The following is an 11,303-nucleotide window of genomic DNA, read 5'->3' as shown; positions in this document are numbered from 1 at the left end:
CCAAAAGTCTCCTCCTCAGAGACCCAGCAGCCCGTGGATGAGAAGGCCAGAGAACACCTGTCAAGTCACAGGAGTAAGGACCCTCCACTGCAGGTGGGCACCTGGGCACCCATGCTGGAGCTCCTCCATCTCCTTCTTAGTCTCTCCTGCTCCCTTTATCCCCCACTCACTCACTACAGAGAACTAATGAGCTTACATCATCTGAATGATTCCAAGGCAAGTATATGTGAGCCTGAGACAAACAAGGAGGAGATGATTTTGAGGAAGCTGTGGAGTGAAAACAGTATGATAATATCAACTGAAAGAGAGTATCCAAATAAAACCCTCAGTCCTGGGTCTGGTACATAGTAAAAACTCTGTAGACGTGGCTATTATTATAAAAATGTGCTATTAAAATCTCTTCTTCCCAGTCTGGCTGTATGGTTTTGTTTACATTCCTTTACATTTCTTTGTCTGCAAATTCTTTGAGGGTGTATTTCTTTCTCATGAACTGGCTTCAGAGTGTAGGATAGGGTTCTGAAAACAGGAGTTTCTCTGAGAAGAGCAGAGTGGCCTGGCATCCCCCAAAGAGAAGAAACTCCATGCCTCTCGTTAGGACCATTTCTTTGGGGATTATTCCTGAAGCAGAAGCACTACTTATACCCAGGAGGCCCACTTCTGTCCAGCCCCTCAAAATCCCTTGTTTTTAAACAGAAATGACTCTCTAGGGGCCACTTTCTCAGCACCTTCCACAGAGACGTCCTGAGGGCTCCAGTCTAGACTTTATCCTTTTTATGCACTCAAGAAAGAAAGGGAAGCTGGACCATTGCTCCCACGCTGGCTGCTTTCTCCTTCACATGCATTAGCAACTGTCTTCTCCCACAGAATCTTAGGTCCATGTCCCAGAGCAAGGGCCCTCTGTGTTTGGCTTTCCCGGAAGCAGCCCGGACAGGAGGTCACCAGGGCCCTTGTGGTGAAGCAAAGATAGTGCAAGCCAGTTGAGAGGGAAGAAATGGGGTGGTATTGGGGTTATGAATAACAGGGGGGTAGGGCAAGGGGGGGAAGGCTTTCCCTGGCAGTTTGGGAATGGTTTAGGAAGTCGGGGGAGATGTGGGAGTGGGAGTAGCTCTAGTGTCTGATTTCTCCTATCAGGGTGAATTTGGACTTGGGCTGGGATTTGCAGAACAGGACAAAGAGTAGATGGAAACTTCTTCCTACTTCTGAAGCTAGTTCTGCCCGATGAGGGAGCATAATGCAGGCTGCAGGCAAAGTACAAGCTAGAGTGCGCGTATGCGCGCGGGCACGTGCACACGCGCGCGCGCGTACACACACACACACACACACACACACACACACACACACACACACACCAGGTGTAGGTGGGACATGTGTGATATTCCTCAGGCACTCCTGGCTGCCTAAGAGCAAAAGAAAGGAAAGAAAACATATGGTTAACTGGTAGAGATCACAGTCATACAGGACATGGGTCTCCATCTGTTTACAAATATCTTATTAAATGACAAGAAAAAGGCAATCTTATCAATAGCCTAATCTGCAGAAACCTGTGGACTCAGTTTCCTGGAGCCCCAACGTCACCCCTCCATAGTGATATGGGGAACAAAGGCAAGAAGGAAAAAGTAGATTTTCTTATAACCTACAGCCCATTGACAAATACTTGAGGCAGGCAGAGGAAAACATTCTTCCAGGAACTCCCACTGTCTTAATGTTAATGCTTTGCTAGAGGGGAAAACAATTTTAGCTTGACCATAGATTGGCCTCCAGCATCCTGTAAGTCTTCTTTAACATATGCAAATCTCCTTGGAAACTTCCCATTTGCCTTTACCTCCCCAAATCCATAGTATGTAACCAGTCACTCTTCACGACCCCAGTGCAGCTCTTTCTGCCCACGGGTCCTGTCTCCATGCTTTAATAAAATCACCTTTTTGCACCAAAGACACCTCAAGAATTCTTTCTTGGCCATCAACTCCGAACCCCACCACCACCCCAAAACCTCATCATGCCCACAGGATACCTATAGGAGAGGTCGTGGTCCTAATGTGTAGCATGGATAGGCCCACAGAGAGGCCATCCTGTAGAGCCACAGCTGTGGAGAAAGGGGTGGCAGAGAGGAACACGTCTGGGGGCCCCACCCAGAGGCATGAGTTTCTGGTTATTACTGGGGAGCTTGACATCCAATTAAGCTCTTTTTTTTAACTACCATAGGACAAATTACTGTTTGTGGGTCTCTCCAAAAGGGGGCAGATACTTTTGATTCTGTGGTAAAGGGCAGCAGGGAAAACAGTTTTTCATCTTTAGAACTTTCTCTCCTCCACCTCTCAAGGGACTAATTGCTTACTCTCCTTGCAAACTTCCTGAAAAAACTTAAGAACTAAATGGGAAGCAATTATCTCCTTCTGATATGCAAACACTTTCCTTCAGCTTTTCCTCCTAAAGTAATCAGCACACAAATCCGCTCAGATTTGCCTCCTGAGAGATTCCTTCCTGCTGCTACTCTCTCATTTCTGCACATTCCCTTAAAAAATTAAAAATAATCAACAGTCTACAGCCATCTATTGCCTCTTTTTCATGGTGTGATCTTAGCAGTGAGATATCTGACTGGTCAGATTGGGAGGGTATATCTTGCCTTGGGGCTCCACAGTAATCACCCCCTCATACAGCATCACACAGTCATGATGATGAGGGAGCTTGGGGCAAGCTGAGGGCAAAATACAGGCTGGCACCCTGCCCTCCACCCCCTCAGGTAGAATATTTGTGATATTCCTCAGACACTCCTGGCTACCCAAGAACAAAGGAACAAAGGAAAGGGGTTTAAATGCTTGCTGTGGTAATGTGGGAAACTAAGACAAATGAAAAATTAAATTCCCTTACTGCCTATAGCCCATTGACAAGTCCTTGAAACCGGCAGAGTGACCTCCCTGTAGGAGCTCAGCTGCCTCAAGGATGACAGTTTGCTGGGGGGAAAAGGGAACCTTAGCTTAACATTATCCCAACATCGAGGATCCTGTAAGTCAGTTTCCTTTATCTCAACTGTCCCAAGATATATGCTGGCAATCACACTCCAAGCTTATGGCCCCCTGACATATATCTGAAGGGTCTCATGACCGAGGTTGTATTAAATGGTAATAAATGACATTTCTCTAGAAACAGCTAGCCTCTCAAGGTCCTGGAGACCTTGCTTCCAAAATTCCTTAGAGACATACTCTATCCCTGACCCCCTCCCAACCTGAGGGTATATAATGAGTTACCCATCATGACCCCAGTGCAGCTCTTCCTGCCCATGGGTCCTGTCCCCATGCTTTAATAAAATCACCTTTTTGCACCAAAGACGTCTCCAAGAATTCTTTCTTGGCCTTTGACTCCGGACCCTACGAAACCCCCATCACCCCAAAACTTCATCAATGACATTCCCAACAAAATTACCTGTGTGATGCTTGGAACAGCACTGTCCTCTCCCTTAATACAGAATGCTGAACCTCGGGCCCCACCCTAGACCTGCTGAAACAGAATCTGCATTTTTTAAAAGTTTATTTATTTATTTATTTGGGTGGGGAGGGGTAGAGAGAGGGAGAGAGAATCTCAAGCAGGTTCTGCACTGTCAGCACAGAGCCTGATGTGGAGCTTAAACTCACGAGTTGTGAGATCATGACCTGAGCTGAGAGTCAGACCTGACCAAGAGTCAGATACTCAACTGACTGAGCCACCCAGGCACCCCACAGATCTGCATTTTAACAGACCCCCTGGATGATTTATATGCACCCTAATATTTGAGGAGCACTGATCTAGACAATCTGCTGGTGGAAGTTTCAATCAGGAAATTGTGTACGAAAGTCCTTGTCTTGGTGGCAATACTGTGAAAGACACTGGAAGGGGGCATGTGCTTGCGATTACCGGAGCTACCCTCCCTTCAGGACTTTTATCCCAGGGCCTATTTCTGGAGATGGTAACCAGGACTTAAGCCCTGAGACTTTTATTCTGGTCTGACTTTAAACTACTTCTTCTCCTTTTCTTCTTCCTCTTCATCCTCCTCCTCCACTTCCTCCTCCTCCTCTTTCTCCTTCTTCTTTGAAAGAGCTTGAGATCGAACTCATGTGAGTGAGGGAGGGGCAGAAGGAGAGGGAGAGAGAGAATCCCAAGCAGGCCCTGTGCTGTCAGTGCAGAGCCTGAGGCATGGCTCAATGTCATGAACTGAACTGTGTGATCATGACCTGAGCCGAAATCAAGAGAAGGATGCTTAACCAACTGAGCCACCCAAGTGCCCCATGACTTTAAATTTCTTGAGAGACTTAGGCCAATGGTCCAGCCTGTGATTTGCTGTTAGAATTCTGTGTGGCCTTGACCTAGAGATGTTTTGGTTCCATACATTGGTCTTAATGTGACAGGGACTCTCAGTGTGCACAATATCAGATAAGACATAAGCCTGGATAGACTTAAGCCAAGAAATACTGATAACAGACTTTTTCCATCTTGCTGGAAGGAATCTAAGGACACTAGTTCTAAGGCAAAGTGGGTGTATGCAAGTCTCCCCAGGTTTAGAGTCACGATGTGACTAAATCATTGCCTCTTGGAATTGCAAGGCAGTGTGTGGGCCGTCCAGGCACACCTCCTCTCACTGCAGGCCTCCCCGCTGTGGGACACTTCTCAGGTCAGCAAGGAGACCTGCTGGAGCCAAGTCTAGGCATGGCGCACTCCCAGCTGCGAGGCAGCCCCTGTCTTTGCTATAGCGGTCTCAGTTTTAAGGTGAGACCTTATGTCCAGCCATTGAACTATTTCTAGACCTCTTACCCGCTGTCCACATTGCTTCCTCTGGTCCCTGTTGTTAAGTGGGTCTTGGAACTGGTTGTGGCACTAGGATAGACAACTAACTGGATAGAGTGCAATGGGATAAGTTCTTCTTATGCGTTGTTTGCTTATTTTTAATTATTATATGAAATTTATTGTCAAATTAGTTTCTTTTTTTTTCTTTTCTTTTTTTTATATATATGAAATTTATTGACAAATTGGTTTCCATACAACACCCAGTGCTCATCCCAAAAGATGCCCTCTTCAATGCCCATCACCTACCCTCCTCTCCCTCCCCCCCCCCCATCAACCCTCAGTTTGTTCTCAGTTTTTAAGAGTCTCTTATGCTTTGGCTCTCTCCCACTCTAACCTCTTTTTTTTTTCCCTTCCCCTCCCCAATGGGTTTCTGTTAAGTTTCTCAGGATCCACATAAGAGTGAAAACATATGGTATCTGTCTTTCTTTGTATGGCTTATTTCACTTAGCATAACACTCTCCAGTTCCATCCACGTTGCTACAAAGGGCCATATTTCATTCTTTCTCATATGCATTGTTTACTTCTATTACTGTCATTGAGGATGGGTTTCTGTGTTTTAGGTTACAGTGTCTACTCATATTCCAAATTCATCTGCAAACCTTGTTCCTAAAGACAGCTAGCATTTATTGAACATCTGTGTCCTAGGCATAGGAGATACAAAGGCATGTAAGAAATGGTACCTAACTTGAGGAGCTCAGAATTTTGTGTGGGAAAACAAAACTATGTAGTTAGTTACTAAGATATGCAAAGCACCCCGGAAATACAGGGAGGGGGTGCCTGATTTTCCTTGGTTAAATTGAAAGTATTCTCAAACATGGTACTATCTGAGTTGAGCTTTGAAGTATGAAGAGCCACTTCACAGTCTGCGGAGGGGAAATGTGAATTCCAGAGAGAAGCAGCCGATATGTAAAATAATGTAGACATAAAAATGGCATGTTACATGGGCAATGAAAGCACAGGGAGATGGAATTAATGAATGACTCTGGAGAATGGTCCTGGATATTTTCACAAAACAGATCCAGGTCTCTCAGGGGGAATTTGTAAGTGTCCTCTGAAGGATAATGCACTCACTGAACTCACAGGACACAACTGTTTTACAATGAACTTGGGAGTGGGTACAGAGGGCATTGATGTGGAAACCTTTGCATGCTTGGGCAATTATACTGTATTCACAAAAGGCACTGTTTCTCATCAGTGCTGGAATTTTATTGTTTGCAGTTTTGAACATGACCCAAGGAAGTTCAGAAAGAGCTTAGGAATAGTTCTGTGAAAGGACAGTTCCTTGAAGTTTGCTTCCATAGGACTTGGCATGTATCTGACTCAAGGGAAGGAGAATGACAAAGATTCTGGGTTGAATGAGGAACAGGATCCAAGGGAAAACCCAGAGGCAGAATGCTACAGTGATGCTCTGGAGCCCTCTCCAGAACTGACTGTTAAGTTTTCAGGAAAGTAACAGAACATTATTAAAAATTAAATAGTAGAATCTTACAATCAAACAGATTATGTGAAAAACAAAGGTAACAAGAATTCAAAACTCATAATTACTTCACTACATTTTACTTTTATCTATGCTACTGAAGGTGTTGGCCTCATGTTAGTAGTTTGAAACTGGACTGGATGGGGGTGAAACTGACACCAGGGAAATTGGCAAATACTGGAGGTCAGAAAATGCTACAATTAGAGAGAGGGTGGTTAAACATTTACCAGCAGACCACTGGACCACTGGCACCTTTCTTCAGTATCTGTGAGGCATTGTTGGAAGGACCATATTTATATTCAGAAAGTGAGAGCATAAATAAGTGGTGAACTGGACTGATGTCAACATGGTCCCTATAGACAACACTGAAATTTCCCAACTTGGCCTTAGAGGGTTTTACACCTTACCAAACTTCCAAAATCCTGTGTATGCAGGCACTTCTTGCTACCTGCTGGCCACTGCAGGACCCAAGCCTGACTTGTATTTGAAACATGATTCAATTCCTTTATCTTCCTTCATCAAAATTCCCATACTCTTTCTTGCTCCCTTGTCCTGCCAACCAGACGAAATAATTTTGCTTTTTGGCTTCCTATTGGGATTTACATGTGTGACAATTGCTTTTTTTTTAAGTTTATTTATTTTGAAAAGAGAAAGGCAGAGAGAGGGCAGGGGGAGAGAGAATCCCAAGCAGGCTCTGCACTGACAGTACTGACTCGGGGCTCGATCCCACCAACTGTGAGATCATAACCTGAGCTGAAATCAAGAGTTGGCTGCTTGACCAACTGAGCCACCCAGGCGCCCCAACAATTGCTTCTTATGTTAGCCATTCAGAGTCCTGTATTTCTTCTGGTTGCTTACTGGAACATGGTGTCTCTGCAACTGGGATGCCAGGCAAATGGAGGTACCTTGGGGTAGGGCAGGCATTGTAGAGTCCTGAAATCTTGCCTTGATTCTACCTATAATTAAATCAGTTCTGGGTGTTACAGTCCTGTCCTCCTACCACCCTGCAATTATGTTCCATTGAAACCACTTCTGTGGAGTGGGAAGGCTGTTGCCTTCTGTCAAATGCTCTTACAGCAAATGATCTTATGAGACTAACAATGAACTCAGTTGTTCCCATCTCCTGAGAAACATGGTATTACAGATATTCCCTGCTTTTTGAAAGCTTTTGTTGCACCGCTTCACTTTTCCAAAAGACCTACATTAGTACCTGTTTTCACTAATCTTAAGAAATTGGGGCACACCTGGGTGGCTCAGTTGGTTAAGCATCTGACTCTTGATTTCAGCTGGGGTCATGATCTCACAGTTAGTGAGGTCAAGCCCTGCCTTGGGATTTGAGGATTTGCATTGGATGCGAAGCCTGCATGGGATTGTCTCTCTCTCTCACTCTCCCTCCGCCTCTCCCCTGCTTGTGTTCTCTCTCTAAATAAATAAATAAAAATTTTAAAAAAAGAAATTGGAAGAGGATTTTTGCTTTTACAAGGAAAGGAGAAAAGCAGAAATAGCGCTGGGCATTTGTTCTGCACAAGCTGTTGCAGAGGTAGCGCACACCCCAAGCAGTGAGCGTGGCACCACCGAACTTCTTTCCCAGGAACCACACTCAGCGTGTCAGCATCCAGCTGCCAGAGCTGTGACCTGAGTGACCATCCACGCTTTCCTTCAATTTACTTTGTGCGTCTGTTAGCAAGATGTGTCCTAAGACACCAGAAAAGCCTATGAGATTATTTTTTGTGTTTCTGGGAATGCTCAAAAAATGTTCATACAAATTAATGGTAATTTCTTCTTTGCTTTATGCCATTTCAGTTTAGGAGAGGTTTCATAAGAGTGCTGTATTTTTCGATGGTGGGTGGGGCAGGGGGAACCTGTGTAGCAAAGGAAGTGGGAATCTACCTGGCAATGAACGTAATGTCTGGGCTGAATAAAACTATTTCTTGCACGTACAAGTGTTATCTGTTATCTTTCAAATGTTTGTGGATACTATTACAATAAATGGAATACAAATATTTAAAAGTGACTGATTCTATAATTGCTTTCTGACAGTATGTTTCTTTCAAGTGATGGGTATGGAACATCCAACTATTTTATGAAGGAGTTGCTAGAATTACTGCAATTGCAATTGTATACACCTGATGGGAACCAGACGGATATACCCAGAATTAGAGGCTGGAGGAGTCTACATGGAGTGGCTTCAGATCCTGGAGATTCCAACATTTAATTAACCCAACTCTGAAGAATTTCTGAGGATGAAGAGGTGGAAAAGAAGTTTGAAGAAACAGATTCTACTGTTAGCTCTGCCATCACTTCGACCAGTTCTTTTTTTTCTCAACTATATTTTTCCTTCTCTTGAGTGTGTCAAAGTACTGCCTAGCTGCAGGCCAAGAATTGGCATTTCCTTTCTGGGCTGTCTTTATGGCACTCATTTTAAGTGGGAGAACCCCTTCTCAAAACGTGTTAGGATTCATTATAGCTTTTCCTGTCTCTCGCAGGTGGAGAAAACTTTTGAGGTTAGAATCCACATTTCTTTGATCTCTAATGACCAGTGCTAAGCAGAGTGCTTTGCTCATGGTGAGTGATCAGTGATTCTTTATTTAACTGAATTTTACTATGAGGATAAAACCAAATGGAAAACATGTATAAAGTGGTTTATAAAGTGTGAATATATATGTGTATATACACACATATATAAAAAACTAAGTCATTATCAGTAAAGTTAATCTTACTTTCTTATCCTCCTTCCACTTATTCTATAAATATTTACTCTCTGAGGTGGTGAGCAGAGGATAATTAGAGAAAATAAATCTGTTTGGGCAACAGCAAACATCAGTCATTGCTCTGATGTGTCATTGAGGAGATGCAAAACTTTCAACCAGAAGGTGAAACCAGGAACCTAAAGACACCCTCTGGTTTGGGTGAGGGCCAGCTCAGCAAGCAAGAAATGAGTGTTTTGGAAAGTCAGACAAAGGGACACTTCTGTTAGGAGGGGCTTAGCCTGAGGTGACACTGGAAGTGTATAATGAGAACCAAAGGACCACCAAGTGAGCCACATCTCCAAAGCTAGACTCTATGTGTCCACCAAAAGAGCGTACAATTCCCTGCCTTGTTTATTTTCACATAGTAGACTTGTAAAACTCTGGACATTTGTGGTAAATTAGTAGTTTTTGTTGTCTTAAAATAAGTGGGGCTAGGAGTACTCTCTTGATGAGTGAAATCATCATTTACTGAGAAATGCAGTTTGGTAAAGCAGAGTATTTTAAATTGGGGCTGTTTTACAAAACCCAGAATAGTTAAAAGCTAAGAGAAAACCATGAGTCTGAGGTCAAAGTTGTTGGAGACTTTTTTAAATTTCAGATTATAGTTGGGAGGGAAAGAGAGTGGAGCTGATGTTTCATCCCAAATCTTTCAGGAATTTCACACACACACACACACACACACACACACAGTGGATAATATTTCTTGATTGGAGAATACTGCTTGGCTGCTGTCCTTGAATGGAAAGCCCATGTACTTCCTTGTATTGAAAGTCTTACCTCTGGCTCCCCAGGCTTTGAGCTACTTTCAGAGTTCTTGTAGCTACTAGTGGGTATGGGTAGCGCTTCCATGGTGGCCTGTGAGAGACAGACAGGGTAGCACTGGGGACTCACTGTAGTTACCACACAGAAGCACAGAGGAAAAACCCTAAAGAAATTCAGGTAGTAGTCTTCCCACCCAGTCTGGTACTCTGCCTCCTCACAGACCTACTTGACTGAAGCTGGCCAGGTTCCTCAGGCTCATCATAGCGCCTTGTAGAGGCCTTTAAGCCTCTGCATCTGCCCCCGTAGCACTGCCTTGACTGTCTCATTGCAGAGGGTAAGGATAAAGATATTGAGAAAGGGGGTGAGGACTGATGTCAACCAAGGCTATGGTCTTGTTGACTTCCATAGAATGTTCTTTGCCAGACCTGACATGAAGGAAGATGGTGCCAGACCTGTAGCCAATGAAGACCAGGGTGAGGTGGGATCCACAGGTTGAGAAAGCCTTCTGATGGCCGCTAGCAGAGGGGATCCTCAGCACAGTGGTCACAATATAGCCATAGGAGATGAGGGAAACCAGGAAGGAACTGAGGAGAAAGGCTAAGGCCATCACAAAGTCCCAGAATTCCTGCAGGCTGGTGTCTGAATAGGACAGTTGCAGCAGAGGTGCATTGTCACAGAAAAAGTGGTTAATGATGTTGTCATGGCAATAACTGAGATAAGCCTGGGAGAAGACAGTGGGCACCATGGCTAAGAAAGGAGCTGCCAGGAAGCCCCTGCCAACTGGATACACACATCCCAGCTCATCAAAGTTCCACAGCGCAGTGGATGGCAGATGGCCACAAAGTGGTCAAGAGCCATGTCTGACAGGATGAGGAAGGAGGTGGAACCCAGGGAAAAGTAGAAGTAGAACTGGGCCATGCAGCCATTGAAGGAAATGACTTTGCAGGGGACCAGCAGGTCTGAAAGCATCCTAGGCACTGTAGTCATGGTCACCAAGGTCTCCAGCAGTGAAAAGTTACCCGGGAAGAAGTACATGGGAATATGTAGGTTGGTGTTGGCTATGACTGTGACTATGATGACAGTGTTTCCCATGAAGGCAAGAAGATAAAGCATGAGGAAAGGCCCACACAGCAGAACTTGCAGCTCACCAAAAGAGGAGAAGCCCAAGAGCACAAATTCAGAAGGGTGGCTCAGATTTGTCATGATCCAGGAGCTGGGTGCCTGTATGGGAAGGAAACGAGAGAGAGAGAGAGAGAGAGAGAGAGAGAGAGAGAGAGAGAGAGAGAGAGAATCACTGATCATGAAACAAAATGAACAGGGAGAGCAAGACAAGTAGATGGTCAGCGATAAACAGAGAGGTAACAGAAAGTGATAAACAGAGAGAGAAACAGAAAGAAGGAGATAAACAAAATGAGAGTATGAGAGCATCATAGATTTAGGGAGTCTTAGAATTAAGAGCATTGAAAGCCATTGATATGGAGAGAGAAAAACAGAGAGGA

The 11,303-nt window shown here is 44.4% G+C and overlaps 1 protein-coding gene across 1 annotated transcript; it reads right to left on the bottom strand.

Moving 5' to 3' along the window:
- Positions 1-10,062: 10,062 nt before the first annotated feature.
- Positions 10,063-11,007, bottom strand: LOC124523738 (olfactory receptor 6V1). Its single transcript, XM_047095601.1, is given in 3 exon segments — positions 10,063-10,179; positions 10,181-10,566; positions 10,569-11,007. Coding segments are annotated over 3 exon segments (942 nt in total).
- Between the last annotated feature and the right edge of the window lie 296 nt (positions 11,008-11,303).

This window comes from Lynx rufus, unplaced genomic scaffold, assembly GCF_022079265.1.
Source record: "Lynx rufus isolate CCGP_SWC_20201006 ecotype Redwood Valley unplaced genomic scaffold, mLynRuf1.p SCAF_4, whole genome shotgun sequence".
NCBI classification, from domain to species: Eukaryota; Metazoa; Chordata; class Mammalia; order Carnivora; family Felidae; genus Lynx; species Lynx rufus.
Note: the sequence above shows the minus strand (reverse complement) of the source record. Positions and strands in the feature narration are given on the sequence as shown.